The sequence below is a fragment of the Boleophthalmus pectinirostris genome, unplaced genomic scaffold (assembly GCF_026225935.1).
Source record: "Boleophthalmus pectinirostris isolate CB_2022bp ecotype Guang Dong unplaced genomic scaffold, ASM2622593v1 HiC_scaffold_20, whole genome shotgun sequence".
NCBI lineage: Eukaryota > Metazoa > Chordata > Actinopteri > Gobiiformes > Gobiidae > Boleophthalmus > Boleophthalmus pectinirostris.
In genome coordinates, this window is record NW_026571153.1 from 14,714,273 (window position 1) to 14,733,215 (window position 18,943).

General features: G+C 41.0%; 1 protein-coding gene across 1 annotated transcript in view; it reads left to right on the plus strand.

Annotated features, from left to right (window-relative positions):
• Nucleotides 1-18,943, plus strand: part of LOC110159301 (protein tyrosine phosphatase receptor type D) — a 289,285-nt gene that overhangs the window by 158,779 nt on the left and 111,563 nt on the right. Inside the window, exon 3 of the mRNA XM_055156330.1 lies at nt 9,348-9,521. Coding sequence (XP_055012305.1) covers nt 9,431-9,521 — 91 coding nt within the window. The 5' untranslated portion in view covers nt 9,348-9,430. The remainder of the gene's footprint in view (nt 1-9,347; nt 9,522-18,943) is intronic.

The window sequence follows — 18,943 nt, forward strand, 5'->3', positions numbered from 1 at the left end:
ATGATTAAAATCGGTCCTGCATATCAGCTTAAAAATATCAACAGAGCTTAACGGCCATTGGTTCCTCTGGAGTCTTAACAATCTTGTCGGCCCTGAAAAAAGCCATGTTGGTTGATCTCTACTATCAAGATAAAGTACTTTGCTTTTTTTTAATATCTATAGTGTGACTTACTGCCACTAATATTTTAAGTTTATAGCGTAAAGAAAGTAAACTTTAGCTCAGACATGTCAAACTCAGGCCCGGGGTCCAAATTTGGCACGCAATTTTGTTATATTTGGCCCGCAAGATCATATCATATGTATTAGAGCTGCTACAGATAGACTATAGAGACATTATTTATTTCAAATTTTGTTATTTTACATTATGCTTGTTCTGTATTGAATGTATAAGCTAAACTATTATTAAACATTTATTTTAATAAGAAAAAGGTTTAACATAACATATCTTAAAAGACGAGAAAACATGCAGATGTTGTTGAAATTTTTCAATAAATATTTAGTTTGGCCCACGGCTTAGTCCCAGTTTTTAATTTTGGCCATCTGTGAATTTGAGTTTGACACTCCTGATCTAGCTGAATAAAGAGACTGTGTAAAATGAACGACCATGTTCAGTTCAAATGTTAATGTATCTCAAATAAGACTGTATTTCAGTATGTCATTAATACTGAACAGTCAGTGTAGTAAACATTGTGACAGGACGATGTCTAACAGAGCTGCACGCAAAAAAAGTATTGTGATTTTAATTCTATTTGAATTTGACTTTGAAAAGTTAAAAAGTGGGAATCTGCTCAAAATGCACATGGCAAACAACTCCTGGAGCATTAACAATTGAGAGAAGAATGAAATATGAACCAATAAACTAATACAAGAATATTTGTAGAGGTCTAAAGCAGCTACAGATACAGATTTTCCAATAAAAATACTGGATTTTTGTTCCACAGATCACTTTCTATTATCTAAACAATCCATCTTTGCGATTTGATAATTGCACCAACTCAAATTGCGATGTACAGTACAACGCTGTGGTCTAACCTTGTGTTGTTGTGTGCGTTTTCATGTCGTGGAGGGAGCGGCGCAGCAGGGCAAGGGGATAATCATTCACTAGTCTCAGGTCAGGGTCTCGCACTGAGGGGACCATCCATCTGAGCAACAGCTGCTGGGAAAATGTGGCCGGAGGAACCAGGAGAGAGCGATGGCGCCATGAGCAGAACTGGGAGAACGCAGGGAGAGTGGGTATGGGGAAAAGTCAAGGAGAGGAGCGGACAACAAAAAGGGCACTAGCTGAATAAGTAGTCGGAGGATATACGCTAAAGTGTACTCTCTCAAGGTGAGTTTGGACAGCCGGCGATCCCGCAAGGACTCGACCTCGCTCTTTGCTCTCTGCAGAGGGTAATAGTTTTCAAATGGCGAGCATTTTCACCTTGACCTTTTCGATGTCTAGCAAATTGTTTTATGCGACCACAAAACAATTCCAGATCAATTCGTATGTATTTATTTATGAGGGGGATACAGTGAGAGGTGGACAATATACAGATTTGTTGTTTCATAAATATGAGAAATTATAATATTGACATGCAAAAAATAAGATGCAAGTTTAAAAAAAGGTGGATATAAATATAAAAAGAGAAAATTTTACTCTTCACAACAAAAGTACTGATACTTTGCAGCAGTGGTGGAGTTAGCAATTTTGGGGCCCTAGGTGAACTTGAGTTTGGGGCCCTCACTATGATGCACCATTTTTTGTTTAGTTTTTAATATATTTATTGTCTGTTTTTCCCCATTGTTCTTGAGACATGCACATCTCTATTTATTTGAATTATGGTGGATTGGAAACTTGTCTTATTAGTTCAGTAGTTTACTAGATTTTTTTGCTAGTACAATTACGTTTTTGTTTACATCCATTACATATGATGATGATGATGATTATTATTATTCTCATGATTATTGTTTAAAACTAAACTATTCTCATTTAATGTCGTCTTGAGAGAAAATCTAATTGCTCTGAGGCCTCAGCCATTAGTGGCACTGAGAGCAATAGCTTGGGGGCCCCTCCAGGTTTGGGGGCCCTAAATGGTGGAATGTTTCCATGTTTCCAAACAATGCACACATTTGCAAACATAGATGAAAACTTTTTTTTTAAAGTTTGTGTGAAAACTCAAAATGGATTTAAACAAAATTTTTTAGGAACCTGTGATCAATCCAAGCATTCATGGTCCTAACTGAAAAATTGTTTGCAAATAACTTGACTGTAATGTTATTAGAGCGACATGTTTAACGCTGCATTCTATTGAATGTTGGTACTCGATAAATCCGAGTCAGTTCTCCGTTCTCCGTTGTAATTGCATTCCATTGCAACAGTCGGGAAAATATGGATGCCAGAGAAAGTTTTATGTTTATTTTGTTAGCTTACGTAGTTAATGCCAGGTATCGCCAGCTCCTGCTAATAAATAGACTCTGTGAGCTAAAGTTAGCTGTCGGCGACTCAGTTATGGCAGTTTGACTATTACATGTTCAGAAATCCATCTCAACTCTTTTTTCTTCTTGTAGTCTGCACTGAAATGGAGCAAAGGATCATGGTCTATGTAGTTCTCTGTCTTTTTTTTTTTTTTTTTTATAGCATTTGCTGCACCAAAACTCTTAATTTAAGCAAAGAGTCTTTTAATTTGGTATATTGTGATGGTCCAAGATATTATTGTGAGAACTTTGACAATACGATATCACAGTCTTCCAGTTATTGTTACATCCCTATGAGTTTGTGTTTCGGAACCCCGATTTGATTGGCCATTCCATTGCACTTTCTCGAGGTGGAGGTCGGTTTTCCCAGAGTCCCGAGCACAATAGAAAGCAGCATAACAGCACTAGTCCTCTCACCTGTTGTAGTTCAAAATTTGCCAGTTCTTTATGATATGGATTGTGTTCAAATAAAGCTCAGATTAAAGTCTAATAAGCCTCGGACAGAGCAGTGCCTACAGTTATCGTCCCACCCCCAGGGAATGTTGACGACATCAGCTGCAAAGTATCAGGTGCCATTTTTGTACTTCATTCACTTTTTCTGCAATACTTGAAGCTCAATCAAGAAATGTTGGCACTTTCAAGGTACACCATCTGCTTGCTTGTTATTGTTTGCTTCTCTTATCCGTGGAGACAAGCAGGTGATGGACCCTCCAAACAAAGAGTTACATAATATTGAGATGTTCATTTTGTCAACACAGCGCAGCCCGATGTGAGATATTAAGAAAAGTGCAATCTGTCATGCCATTCAGATGAGACTAGGATCGCTCCTTGTTCCATAATCACAGCGGGCATTTTAAACCAATTATTCGACAGGCAAAAGAGATCCGAGTTAATTAGTTTCCCGCTGGGCGTGTGTGTTTGGAGGCTTCTCTCTCCACCTGAAGACTCCAACAACTTTCACTTGACAAAAATCTGCTTGATTTGATGACACAACCAAACTATAAACCTTCCCAGATTGAAAAGTCGAACAGCGCAGCCCAAAAGCATGGTTTACGAGCGTGAGAGACTTGTTTGGGGGAGGTCAGAGGAGGCGAGCTGAGAAGGGGGAGAAAGTAAATAAAGAAGTATAGTAAATAAACTGCTCTGATGTGTGGTTGTCAGGGTCTTTCATGTGGAGGCTGCACTTGGGGGCATAGCTTAGCTTAGCTTGAGGGATGTTATTACACATGCCGGCTGATCGGGAGCGATGTGAGAGAAACGGCCTTGTCACTGGCCCTTAAATCACACCATCACAGGCTGCAGGAAAAAGTAGTGCCAAAAAAAGAAAAAGAAAGAAAAATACAGAAGGCATGTAGGGACGACAGCTACACCATATATGGCAATTAAAATTTTACATTTCAGTCGGAGCATATTTTAAATCGCCAAGGCTCCAGTTCTTAAGATGACAGAATGTCATCTGCAAAGAACAAAATATTCAGTTTATTAGAGAAAAAATCTTGTACTTGTACAGTGCTTCACATTAATGGAAGAGACTACAGTGGCCTAGCCTGATTCATCTGCCAGTTTCAATTCGTGGAAACCGTCTGACCTGCAGCATTAGGATTCGTTCACTCGACGGTAGGCGGGTACTTTTTTAATTTAACCAATCTCTGCTATTTGGCCGCTTTTCCCAAATCGCTTAGGAAGAAGGGCAATAACGTCTTTCCCCTTGATAAAATTTACCAAACATTCTCTTTGTTCCGGCTTTAAATCCTCGATCTCGGGAATCGTTGCCAACACAGAATGTATGATTTTTCACTGATTGGCTGGTACCCAAACTCGCACTTCCAGGGTTTTTGTGAACGGTCTAGTGTATTCCGATTCCTAACCTTGTCGCTGGAGAGAAATTAAATTGAGCGGTAAAAGTAACTACACTCAAAGTCAAAAAGACGTTTTAAAAATGAAATGCAGCCAATAAAATACATGAAATTTTAACTCCACAAACTGTATGAAAGAAAATTGTTAATCTAAAAAGTATTCGTGCCAACATAGCCTTAACAAAACCTATGGGAAACACTGTAGTAGGACTGCAAGATGACTCAAAATCGCAATCTGAATGGAAGCAATTAGCAAATCTACAGCAGCTTTCCTCCACAAACTAAAAAATATGTGTATCTAAAATTGTATCTGAAATACATGTGATTCTTGTGAACTACATGTGAACTTTGAACAAAATCCTATTAAACATAAATTGCAATGCTTGTCAGAATGATCGCAATTTGATATTTTTTTCCCAAATTGTTTTAACTTGTAGTTTAGATCTCCACAAACATTTCCTGAAATTCATAGGATTCTTGTATTAATTTGTCAGTTCAAGTTTCAGTCCTCTCTCAAATCTTACTTTTGGAGTTGTTTACGATGTGCTCTCTGGACAGAATCCTACATTTTGAACATAAATCGCAATACAGATTTTTTTTTCCCCTCAAATTTTGCCACCCTAGTCGAAACCAGGGTATTAAAAGGGGATGTCTCGCAAACTCGCAGATTTTCACAGTGGAAATCATGTACCAGCGTGTAACATTGTTCTGCTTTAACCCAAACTTAACCCCTCTTGATGAGGAAGTAGAGCTTTCAAAAGGAATCGGGTGGGCGTAGATGGATGGGGGTGGGAAGCCTTTGATGAGCTTATTTTAAAACATGGTCATATGATGTTCTCCAAAACCCTGGGGCCATTATGAGTGGAGCCCGACACTGGAGGATGTGGATTATTTTATATTGGTCCGGAGGAAACGCTATAGTTCACCTACCCCGGCTTTAACGTGCCCTTTGACCCCAGTGTAAATGTTACCAGCACTGACTCAATATCTTAAAAGATGATAAAAGGATATAGTCCAGAGATCGGGTTAACAGCGATGCCCTTTTTGCATTTTTTTCCGTCGGGTTCGTCCATATAAGGAGCTAATACGTTCGTTTTAAAGAATGCAGAAATACCAGCGTGGTGATTTAAATAGGCTGAATGGGATGTTTCTATAAAGATGAGGGCAGTGACCTAGCTTGTTCTGCTTATGTTTACTGCTGTTACCATGCGGATCAGTAGATTTTGTATGAGGAGGGTAATTACGGCGTTCTTTTTTTTAACGGAAGTCCCGGGGGAAAGTGGAAGTCTTGTATCATAAAGCAAAACAAAGTCTTATTTGCTGTGCCTGGCTGGACACTCCACTGGGCAACTCCTTTATATAACACGACGCGCTATTGCTGACACCGGCATTCGCTTCCCTTTTTGTCCTTGCATGTGTTCGTCTAATTACACAGCGATTGGCCTTAATAGATTTGGTGACATTTTTGCAGCCGCTATGGTCTGTTAGCATAACATAGCATAATTCGGCTATTTCCTTGAAGTTCAAGTGAGATTAAAAACAGCCCTGTTTAAAGATTCCCCTGGAGGTAGCCAAAGTCAAATTAGCCGTCTCGCACGAAGGATGAGCATAATGTGGTACAACCCAACCTCGTGTTGAATTTGTTGAAAATGACACCACTGGCTTTTGGTTGGCCTTAATAATACACAGACTAATCTTCTATGAACCTGCTGATTTGGCTTGCTCATGAGTATTCCGCTTGCGTTGGTTCCCATAACACGTTTATAGCAATGCGGTTGGAATATAAGATAAATATGACTGCTCCTTTTCCCTCTCCTAATAATATGGGCTGTCTAAATGGAGCGGAATACCAAACACAGGCTGGAATGAGGAGAGAGCCCAGCCATTACGGAGCACATAAACACCCCTCCCTCCGTCGCTCTCCCATTTGTGATAAGAATCTCGGGGAAGAGGAGAGAGTAGACAGCTCAACAGCCCCTTTCTTTCACTTGCCACACACTCCCCCCTTTTCTAATTAACATTGTGCATGTTGTCAGGCTTTGTTTAATAATGCACGATTGCTATCAGAAGCAAAATCCTTTGAATGGAGCAGCAGTGAATGGGAACACAATAATACCAGCAGGAGCTCAGGAAGCACACGCTAGATTGTTTTTTATTCTAATAAATGTTCAATGAATGAGACCATCGCCTGCAAATGTGTTAAAGATGATGCAAAGCGGGATGGTCATATGGAAAATGGTACGAGCAGAGGTGAGAGGCCTGTATCTCTGTAAGAACGGAAGCCAAATCAAATACGTGAAATGAATAATTTAGTCATTCTGATCTTTTATATCGACACAAAGCTTTTTTTTTGTGTGTAGTCAGTGCACTTACCTCTTTGACGAGAACTTTGTCCATGTTTGATTGTGAGATGGAAAAGGCAATTAAGTAATTTTTTTATTAATTTCAGACTTTTTCATTTACTTTTCTTCTTTTTTTCCGTAATTATTTGCGTGGTTAATTCTCAGTGAAGGCATCAAAACTAAGAATGGACACATATGGAAGGTAGCAGACAAAAAATAAACTCAAAATTACTCAAAACTTAAACATAGCCTTGCTTCGATTCCTGGTTTGCACATTTGGCATTTCTTGACCCTGACAAAACATGTGTGAAGTGAAAACTATTTCAGGAGACTTCATCAAGAAGCTCACTGAGAGAAGGCGAAGTGTTTATAGTGCTTCAACAAAGCAAAGGGTGGCTATTTTGAGGATTTTAATGTAAAATATGAAAAATATTTAGCAGGTCAAATGCAGCATGAATTGAAGGTCCAAGAACATCGTCTACTGATTTGTTTTTAAAGATGCACTGTGTAACTTTTCAGGTGGAGGGTCCACTACCAAACATGACAAGTTATTTAAATTTTAACTACATAATTCCATACATCTTGCATTATATATTTGATGTTTTCTATATGTATATAAAATGTAGAAAATAGTCAGCATAAAGGGAAAAAACACAGAATTTTGACTGGTGCTTTAATATGGGCAAAACTAGTATTTAAAAAGGGTTCAAAATCTGATTACAGCAGTGATTCCAAATTCCTCTACCTGTGCACAATCTGCAGGCTTACAAATTGATATGTTGCTGCCAGGTGGCCCCTCATCCCTTTGCTCATTAGGACCTGTAAATATTATCCCACAAATCATCAGCCAAAATCATTTCATTTTCACTGTAAACCCTGATTTGCGAGTTGTTTTGTTTCGCATATATTAGCCTCCCCTTGTATTTACTCACATGGCAGTGCCCCTCGGTGGCCTGGCTGGTGGTTACACAATATACAGATGGTTTTGTTTGCCTCCATTGGTGTGTGTGAGTGAATGCAAGTGTGTGGTCTGGTTGGGGGGAGGGGTGCTGAGTAGTGTTTCAGCCTAATGTAGTGTCATTATGGAAATTCACACTTCATTAATTAACTCAAAAGCTATCACTTAAATTTGGCAGGGCAGATGTGTGAAGCAATAAGCAGAGGACACGCACTAGCTCTATGTGGGCTCTATATGGCTTTGTCTCCCCTATGTCCCCCTAAGGCGTCTTCCACCTGATTTTAATCTAATTCCCATCAACACTACCCATGCGGATCTGTACGGCGCGCACTCATATGTATGTATTTGTGTATTTGTGTTTTGGCGTGAGGTTCTGTGTGGCGCTGCCGCTAGTGGTGGTGCTGATGCGTGCGTGGAGCGGAGGATGAGATTGCCTCAAATTGATTCCCTTCGCCACACGTCCCCCGCTTTTGCGCTCGCCGCTAGCCCCGCAGCGCTTCCAGACAGGTAGTCGTGTCTATCTCCCCCCAACACAAATCGAGTGTGACAGGTGCGCTATCTGCCTGTCTTTTCTGCCATTTACAGCCCACATAAATGAAAGAGGGAGAGCTGGGAGCAGGAACCGGGATGATTGGTAACAGGGAAATGAGGTACTTTGTCATCATCGGGCCTACTGATTAGGCTTAGGGGCTTGTTTCTGGTTTCCATTTGTGGGTGGCGGTCAAATCTGCAGATAAACTGTCCACTGAAATATTATCACAAGCAGAAATGCAGCCACTTCTATGTCAGATCTTTGATCTTCTGTGTATTTTGTCTCATGCTACATAACTGCCATGCTACACAGAGCATGCACTGTTCACCAGTCGCCTCAGCTGAAACAACAGGAACAACGCTAGTGCACATGCTAGCTAACCAGCAGCACAGTACATACTGTCATGACGACTCACACACTTGGATTAGCCAGGAAAAGTACCGCAGAGCGCCCATCACTAAGGATCAAGCACTGGCTTAAGCAAATGGATGACAAGGGATAGAGCGAGTGTGGAGCTACTACAAGCTCACTGTAGCACATTGATTTCCACAGGCGTGAAGATGGCCGCTCTTAAAAGTGCATGAATGACAACACTTGGCCAACCCTGCCTTAGAGATTACATGTAGTGTTTAAGGAGGTCCCCATCCTTTACAGAAGCACAAAGTGCAGCTCAAGATGTGACTACACTGAACTACACAAGAGTGGAACTGGCTTTATTGAAGAGACATTTCACCATGTGCACTTATCTATAGAGATTATAGCTCCACTGTGGGCCCTTTTAAATAACTAATGAACAGCAGGAACTAGTATTTGCTGACTTGTCTTAAGTACAGTTAAAGCTGTCTTAATGTAAAGAAGATAGCAGCATTGATCTGAGAGAGCCGCTAATCGCATCTCATTCTGGATGCTTTTAATTGGTGACAGAAGCTGTGAAGACAAAATCGTATTAGTTCACCCTTTCATGTGGGTTTTCATGTGGGTTCCTGTGCGTGATCTGCACACTCTTCATGTCATTTAGAGCAGTGTCAGAACATCCCTATGAGCACATCAGCTCCTCTGTCAGCTGTGTGGGGGTATGTCACCAATGTGCAGGCATAGATAAATCCTCTGGACTCAAACAGCTTTGTTTCATTCACCTCTCTCTCTCTCTCTCTCTCTTCCTACCCTCTTCCCCTTCTTCTTCCATCCCTTCTTGTCTCTCCTAGGTTGTGAATACCCTGCATCTGAGAAATCAGACCAGACTGACTCACAGGGCTCTGTGAGCCAGTGCCACAGAGGCTGCCAAAGCATGCTGGTGCCAAGCTGTCCCACCATGCACACAGCCACTCTGCTGCTGCCACTGCTCCTGGGCCTGCTCCTGCACCTCGCCGACGCTCAAAGTAAGTGTCCTCAGTAGACGTGTGTGTTCTGTGTGTGTAAAGACCATGTACATACTGTATACAAAGACACCGCACAGTCCATAGCACCACTGCTAATGCAACACAATCTAGTCCATGTACCCGTCTCAATGACATGTCACATTAAAAGAGTATTTAACAGGTTCTATATTTGGAAAACGTGCAAAAACATCTGTATAGTGAAATAAGTCATATGACCCTGAAATGCAGCAGCCAGAGCAAAGAATCTTCTGATGAGAAGTCAGTGGAATTGAGTTACTTGACACCAACCACCTGCCTATTGATGTGTGACAACAGTTTTCAAAGCTCATTGAGTTCTGGTCCTGCATGGTGCCATGGCTCTTTCTCCCCCTCCTCACACCTCCTCTCCCCCTCCCTCCTCTCTCCCCTCCCCCTCCTCCCCCATGCTAAGATCCATGAATCATTAGCTCGTAGAGTCACAGAGGGAGGAATAAAAGTTTTACGGCTCCCTCAGCAGTGACTCAAATCCCCTCGCTGAATACCTCTCAATGAAGCCACCATTCAGCCAAGGTCATATACCGCCCAGCCACGCAAAGTTAAATTGATGGCTAAGATTTTCAACTTTGTGCTTGAGAAATGTTCCCTGCAATATGTTAAGAATCCGATTTATTTTGCTTCCCAGCCTCCCTCCCACCACATGTGTCGCACAGCGGGGGTGAGGCAAATGACGGAAATCCATTCGCCGTTTATTCCTCATTTTATGTGAAACTTCAGGATTTATTGACACGATTTAATTACGGGAACTTCCCAAAACGCTATTAACGGTCGATAAACGTTAACATTTAGGAGCCTCTTTAGTAGCAATCATTTAGACTACCATCCTCTAGAACAAATTTACATAACAGCATCAGAAGGGGATAAAAATGTAAAGACATTACACCAAAATTGAGCTGGGTGGTTTGTATGGTGTTCTTTCAGGACACCTAAAAACACAGGGAAAATAATCTATGTATTTGTTTCATTTAAATGTCTGTCAGTCTGCAGCTGCTGCCATGTCTAACTTGAGGGGGACAGCTGCTCTTAGACATCATATCAAAGCCAAAACAAACTTGTCGTTGGGTAACCACTAGGGGGTCTAATGACACTGGGTGTGTGGGAGAGGTCAGCGACATGTCCTGTCTCCAGCCAACTCATCATGGAATACTTCTGAATGTTACAAGAACACATTTTTTCACTGATTAAACTATATAACTAAATACTAAAAAGACTTGGACACTGCATAAAAAGATCACTATTCAATACACTGGCACGAATACCTTGAAATAAAAATGTTTCTTTTCTTCTCTTGTACAGGACTAAATATAAAAAACACATATTCAAAGGTCTATTTTATGCAGTATGGCTCTGGTGAGCTTTAAAACATTATATAGTTGTAGTGTAGTTATAATATTGTTACCTTGTCAAAAACATACACTGTCTGCATCCCCAAAGCTCCCAATGCTCTCTGGTAGTTTTCAAGTTTACAGCTCCTTTTATCTTTTGTTCAGTAGAGATTGGCAATGCCAGAATCATCCAAATGATTCTAGTGAATTTATAAAGAGTGTAAAAACACAGTGGAGCTTTTCCTGTATTATCATCACAAGGTGGAAACAGTGTTTTTAGAATAAATATAAAGAATGAGAGTATTTAAAATGTGTGAATGAAACAAATCACAACTCAAAAGATGGTGTAATATGGCTCTTTACAAAAATGATTTTTATTTTTTTTTTTTCAGATTTTGTTGGAATATCACACATTGCCTTGCTAAAAATAGTTTAATGACCAAATCCAAGAGTGTTACTTAAGTCTTATTGAAACATTGCTCTAAATAGTATATATGGCTTTGAAATATTCATGGTCTTCTCTACAAAAGATTGCGAGATATAACAATTCAAATTTAAAAATGACATTAAAATAGCAAATCAAATTGCAATTGGATTACCTGTCAGAAGTCGTACAGCCTTATATTCATGTGTTTCAGCTTCCTGTTATATGGGGTCATTTTGAGGACAGTTCTCCATTCATAAGATTTTTTTTTTATTGTTAATTGCAATGGCCATAGCCCTAACTTTTAATCATTCTGAAAACCATGGCTAGTTCATTGTAAATCATATATATTTTACCTAGTGCCCCATCTTTTTTTTGTGAGATCTTTCAGCTCCCTAGTCCCCCCTCCCCATGCAACCACTTGTTATTCATCAGTGTCTGTATTGGTCCATCTAAACAACCCCCCTCCCCTCTCCCTCTCCTTCTCCCCCTCTGCCCCTTCAGAGCCTCAGCAAAGGGAACACTGCCCCCATCTAGTGCCCCTAGTGTTTGTTGTGCGCGATGGCCTCCGGGCGTTGGACACGTTGGACGCCACCAGACTTGCAAAACCAAAATGGCTGAGTCGGCCAAGTCAACAGATGGCACTGCGCTCTGAGCCAGTGCACACACAACATAGGCAATTTTCATGTCAAATTCACCCCAGCTTTGAAACTGCATTATTTTTTTTATCTGGTTGTTTTGCTTCCATTGTGTGGTTGTTGTTGTTTTTTTTGTTTTTTTTTCTTCTTCTCCACTCCGTCCTCCTTGCTCTTCAGATGTGGCCCCACTTAATTTGTGTGGCAAATTGGGCTTGGCAATTGCTTGAAACAGGGGCATAATTGTCCCCGGTGAGCCACAGTGATGGAGGGAGAGAGAAAGACACAACAAACAATCGTTCTCTGTATGCTGCCCAACAGTAACGCAGAAGACGCTTTGAAAAGGCATTGAGCAATTATAGCATGTCCACCTGGCTAGGCTAACAGGCACGGTGAAAAAGACAGTATTAAGCCGTTTATTGTGTACATTCGCCGTAAGCAGTATTGACAAAAATACTATCAATTATTTTTTATTATACCTGTGAGAATATTCCAGCAATATTATCACAATTAATTTGAAATAAGGTTTTTGCAGCCTTTTTCCATTAGTTTTATTACAAACAATATACTCATTATTCAGACTTTGGGATAAAACAGGAACATTGCTAAAACATTGCAATACAATGTCGCCCACACTTAGGGATGCACCAATCCAGATATTTCTGTTCCAGTACTAACTCCGATACTACAGCTTTAAGTATCTGCCAATGCAGAGACTGAAAACAGCATTTATTTCCTAAAAACGAAAATAAGATAGAACTATTCCAACTGTGATTTGTAGCTGTTAAGTAAGAACAAAACAACTTTGTGTAAATTAAAGTTTCTGGCCCGACTACGATCAGTAAATAGTCTTCCATCCATCGTTCCAATTTCTTCTGCTTATCCGGGGCCGAGTCGCAGGGGCAGCAGCAGTCTAAGCAGGGACCCCCGATACTTCCTTCACTCTGGACACTTCCTCCAGCTCCTCCAAGGGGGCCCCCAAGGCGTTCCCAGGCCAGGCAAGAGACATAGTCCTTCCAGCGTGTCCTGGGTCTTCCCCGGGGCTTCCTCCGAGCTCCTCCCGTGTGACTGAGCTCCTCACCCTATCTCTAAGGGAGCGTCCAGTCACCCTGCGGAGGAAACTCATTTCGACCTCTTGTATCCGTGATCTCGTCCTTTCGGTCATTACCCAAAGCTCATGACCATAGGAGTAAATAGTCTTATTACATGAATGTATATGTCTAACCAGGATATTGGATAGCCTGATTCATCAGCCGGTTTCACTTTGTTTCACTAGAAATCGGATTAAAATTAGAATTAGAATTCGTTCACTCGACGGTAGGCGGGTACTTTTTATCATTTAACCAATCGCTGCTATTCACGTCCATTCACTATGTCACGTATGCAATGAGGTGATATATTAGGCTTTTCCCAAATCCTGTAGGAAGAAGGGCAATGACGTCTTTCCCCTTGATAAAATTCACCAAACATTCTCTTTGTTTTGGCTTTAAATCCTCTGGATCTCTGGAATCGTTGCCAACACAGAACGTGTAGCTCTTCGCTGATTAGCTGGTGCCCGAACTTGCACTTCCGGGGTTTTTGCGAACCGTCTTTTGCATTTTGATTCCTGACCTAGTCACTGGAGAGAAATGAAATTGAGCGGAGGCACTAGGTGGCGCCAGCCTGGCTAGATATTGGATGGAACAATATTTGAAAGCAGATACCCAGCCAGTTTTTCAGTTTCAGTGCCGATATTCAATACCAGTACTGGATCGGTGCGTCCCTGCTCACACCTTCTGCAGTTTAAATGTTTGCCTTATGCTTGACGTCAAAATGAGAAATCCTGATATTGAATACTGATAGCTGTACCTCAGCTTGTACTGGACCATGTCAAAGCAGTGGGCTAAGTGTTAACATTGATCTCTGTGCTGTAAGTTGCCAGTGAAATGGCCACTTTGACAGCACGCTCCTGTTTGAACACATCCAGCAAGTATCGACCTTCATCCTCTTGAGACAGACAGGACTTGAACAGCCCATTCTCATCCTCCTCTGCATGGTTACAAAGTTCTGCAATAAACAATATGAGACCCATTTTAAAACGCATTAGACTCTCCAGACACACAGCAATGCAAGGAATGTCATTTAGAATAGCTCCCTAGCTTTGAGAATGTGACATGTTAAAAAAATATTATACGTACATGTGCAACGCTGTGTTTTGATTTAATCTGATGGAAGCCGCGTGTGAAATGTTATGAAATGTATAACAGTTATTTGGAGTTTAGAAAGGAGATTTGTGCAGAAGCAAACACTGCTCATGTCAAAAAAGAAAAAAAAAGAAAAATGCTACCAGTTTTTAGCAGCTTTCTATATGCTAATATGAATGCATGATTTAAAAATGGCTGGTACTCTATGACTTCACATTTGGATAGCAATAGGGCATTAATAATCCAACAGTGTTTGAATGAATTAGTGCTGGACGTTGAGTTGGTTGGCTGGGAGACTATAGTCATTTCGCATAGTGAGATTATATATTGGCATACGTACACAGTATAGACTCTGCTTCTATTGGACATAATGGTAGCTCTATGAGAAATGGAGACGCATTTTACGCCTGCATGCCCTGACACAATCACCTTGCAGCAAGTCCAATAGCTAATGATACGCTAGTCCCCCGATGACATCAGACTGTAATGTGTGTGTTTTATGCATGCCTGGCCTAATATGAATTATTGTAAAATAGTGTTGTATTTGCATATGGGCTTGCGGGCTGTACTGAAATTAGCATTTTTACAACAGCTCAAATTAAATCCCTATGCTTAATTTCCCTGCATGCTAATATGATTTAAATTGAGCCTATTCCGCTTCCTTTTTTTTTTTTTTCTTCTTCTTTTTTTTTTAACACTAGTTCCCACACAGCGCCCAACCGCACGCATATGCATATTATCTTCACATGTCTGAATGCACAGTACGTCCTCTTAAGAGCAGCGGCCCACATGCGCCCCCACGCTGCCTGCCGCACATCGAATTAGACACACAAATACGCGCACGCATACACATTTGGGCATTCACATAAAACAGCATTAAAGCTAAAGGGAAAAGTCGACTTCTCATAGCACTTCGGATCCACCTTCAAATCACTGCAATTCCGCTAGTCCACAAACTCGTTCATCATCCTGCCGGACACTGCTCATGTGGAAATCTCATTGTTGGCTCCACTCGTTCATCTCGAAAAGTGTCGGAAGAACACTACATCTTAAAAGAGGACAGAAAAACAGCATCAACATCTATAAGGGAGGAGAGAGTGCGTTGGCAAATAGATAAATATAGTAAAAACACCTTTCGACTGACAGCGCTAGTACCTTATTACCATATCAGTGTTCGAATGAAGACCTACTGACAAGACTGGGAATCACAGATAAAACAGTGTTCGTAGGTCGCTGCAATTGAGAAACAAGTTGTTATTGTTTTGTTTTAGGTGAGATGTCTGTAAAAACTTGTTGTCAACATTGTGCCATGCAATTATACTGCAGCTAGTATGAGGGCCATTATTAACTCCATAAATGCCGTTTACTGCGACGGGAGCCACAGAAGAAGAGTGTTATTTAAGGTCATTAGCTTCATCTTATGTATTGCAGTCACTTTGCCCTGCACTTAAGCTTCAGATTCAAACAAAAGCTGCACAATTTACACTGGGATTCTGACCACCCCCTCTTAAGAAAAGCAGACAATCAACACACTATGGAGATGTTGTGCACAGGCTCAGATGTAGGTAATTAAATGGTAGCCTCTAATGCTATATCTAAGTGCACTTATGTCTCCAAGACACATTGACTTGAAAATAGCCTGGCCATTTAACCACACTGCTGTACTATTCATGTCACAGAGTGGGCATATTGACAGAACAGAAGCCCCATAATTCAGATTGCAAATCCAATGTTCAATCACCAACATGCCTTTGTGGAAATCCATATATTTGAATAGCACAACACTGAGTGACCTGTTGTCACAGCAGAGTTGTTATGGCCGTTATTTGCACCTAAGATGGTGACAGACTCTTAAGCCAGCACAGACTTCATCGTGTCTGATAACAGCTCTTTTGTCTTTCACACACACATGCACTCACACAAAGGGGACTCTTGTAGCTCGCCTTTGAAGCCAGGATGAGCCAGTGAGCGCAGCACAATGCCAGCTGTTTTGCATCTGCTGGGCCTGGAGTTGGCATGATTCAGGCCTGGCTGGCATATGTGCTAAATCTGATCAGGCCTCACAGAGTGTGCCAGCGGACTGTTTAACAGTGCAGGTGCTGCGTGACATCACCACGGTGACAGTGCAGTAATAGATTGATGCTGTGGCTGTGGCACTGGGATTACTGAAGCAGTCAACTTTGAAATACACTAGAGCTTGTGTATTCTCATTTCACACAATTAGACTCATAATACACTCATTAAATACACTGTTGGTTTATTAAATAAGGTATTTGATTTTCATTATTTTGAGCCATATCTACCTCCTGAGAATTACACTACACAGAAGCCTGCAATCTGCAATATAAAATATAATTATATATACACTTATAGTCACACTTGTGACCAATGCAGCCTGCATAACGTCTAAAAATATAGCATCTATCATTTGAACAGTCATCTGAAATTCCCTGTCCATAATGCACTGTGCATGCTTGTGCATGTGTGAACAGCTGGCCCTGGGCTGGACTCTGGTCTGAGACCTGGAGCGTAGCACTGATCTGGTGGTGCACATTTGTGCCTGTGAGGCTGTGAGCGTCTGTACTGGGGTTAATGGTGTAAACTGTTCATCTCCATGAAGAGCCTGGGGCCAGCCTCAGCCCTGGCAGCAGAGAGCACATTCTACCTCCTTACCTACAGCACTTTCCAACACTGATGCCGATTGGGAATCTTTATGCCCTAAGCTTCTTGTCACAGTTGATTTACATTGAGCCGTGTGATGGAGTGAGTGGTCAAAAGCTGTCTATGCACAGCACTCTCTCTCACCTAATACTTGCTCAGACAGAGCATTTGTCACTGCTTCTGCCACTCCGCCCTGTGTCTTGTTTGTTTGGTTGCTCACTCATTAACTGGCTGACTTCGACGCTCATCCCTCTTTGGCTCCTGCACACAGCCAAGTGAGTCATGCCATTTTGAGGAGCAGAGATTTACTGTAGCACACTTAGTTATTTGTGGTTTATTAGTTATGGCAAATGAGAGTGGAAGCCTCTTTTAAGAGGTGGAAATGCTCTCACACAGACACAGGCAGACCTAAAGGCTTATGCGTTTGAACCAGAGCCAAGCCCTTGTTTCTAATGGTGCAGCGCTGAAAGTGCCCAGCCCATTTAAGCAGGAACATGGAATATGCATTCTCTGTGGGACCCTGAAGACTCCCTGGACATTTAAGAGATGTTCAAACAGCATCCATCATATCATCCATAAGAGCTGCTTAGCTGTACAGCTCCCTTGGTGCAGAGCACTTCTCATTGAATTAATTATCACAACTTCCTCATTTGTGTCATAGTAAAGAATATATTTAAAGGTGCACCATAATTTTAGATTTTAGTTGGAGCCTCTGTGTCTGGAATCTCCATGGAGATGTTGTTTTACCTATAATCCACAGAATAAAATAAAACCTAGTTATCTCCATGGAGTCAAGCAGAGATAACTCCTGCAAAACCAAGTATTTTGGCAAACAAAAAAGCCTGTGACTGAATATACTACACTGTGGAATATTCAAGGCAAAGCAGTAACATTGCCATAAGAAATGCAGATGCCCGTTAAAATTACATAGTGCACTCTTAATGTCATAGTTGCATCACACAAAATATTTTCTATCAAAGACTTGACAGTAATTTTTGTCAACAGCCCAGTGCTTATAAGTGGCATCCATCTGCAAACCTGAATCCTCCTGTCATCTTTGGTGCCGAGTCTCCATCTCTCTCCTGATGCTTAACACACACATGGATTTCCTTGAGTACACCTTTCAAATCAGATTTTCATGCTTTCCCGGTGTCCAGGAAAATACAGACTTTAAGATGCCACCACTTTCTTTCATTGCAAGATCTGGTGCTTGCCCTAGTGAATCTTTTCTGGTGGAGGGTGTGCCACAGGCTTGTCTTCATCTCTCCTCACATCAGACTTATCATTTGGCGTTGTGGAGTTACCTGCTTGCCTGCATGGAGATTAAATGTATGTTCACAATCAAATCAAATGCTCTTATAGCTTGCAAGGACTTTACTCATGTTGTTGTAGCTTTCTAAAACTTAAAAGGAGCTGAGTTGTAATGATTTACTTTTATACAGCATTGCCACGCCAGATGAGATGGACACCATTTCTTTTTCAGAAACTTCAAAATCTGGTGGTATTTGCTGGGTGTGCAACTTTAATCTGTTGAACATACAAAAATATGAGCTAATTTTCTTTGATAAGGCGGCATGTATGATCCAAATCCCAGAGACGATAGAGGATTAGATGATAAACTGGAGAATGAATGTTTAAACTTTGAAAAATTTGAAAGCCCTTAAGAGCTGAACAAAGCTAGAATTCAATAAGGGTTACACTGACTTCTTTCATGTTCTGCTGCAGAGTCTCTACTCTGCTTTTCTATATTTAAGATAACTTCTTTAATCTCACAGCAATAATCCAGCCAGTGTGATGAGGATTTTGATGTCAGGCAAAAATACCCTTAGCAGGCGATCTTAAATATGGTGATAATGAAACTGATAAATAAAACTGATTGGAGGTATTGATTTTGGAGCTGCTTTGGGAGTTGCTATTTAAGGTCCTACTCTATATAATGGCTTATTCAGAATCTAGTTTAATATGAGACACCATTTCTCATTGCATATTAACTACAAATGAGGTATGTGTAAGAAAAAAACAACAACTAAGAAACACACTCCACTGATTTTTGAGGGCTAATGCAGAAGTAATAAATTTGCCTACTCTTAAAGGTGCATGAATTAATTTACTGTGAACTAGATAAATAATAGCCAGGCTGGTGCCACCTAGTGTCTCC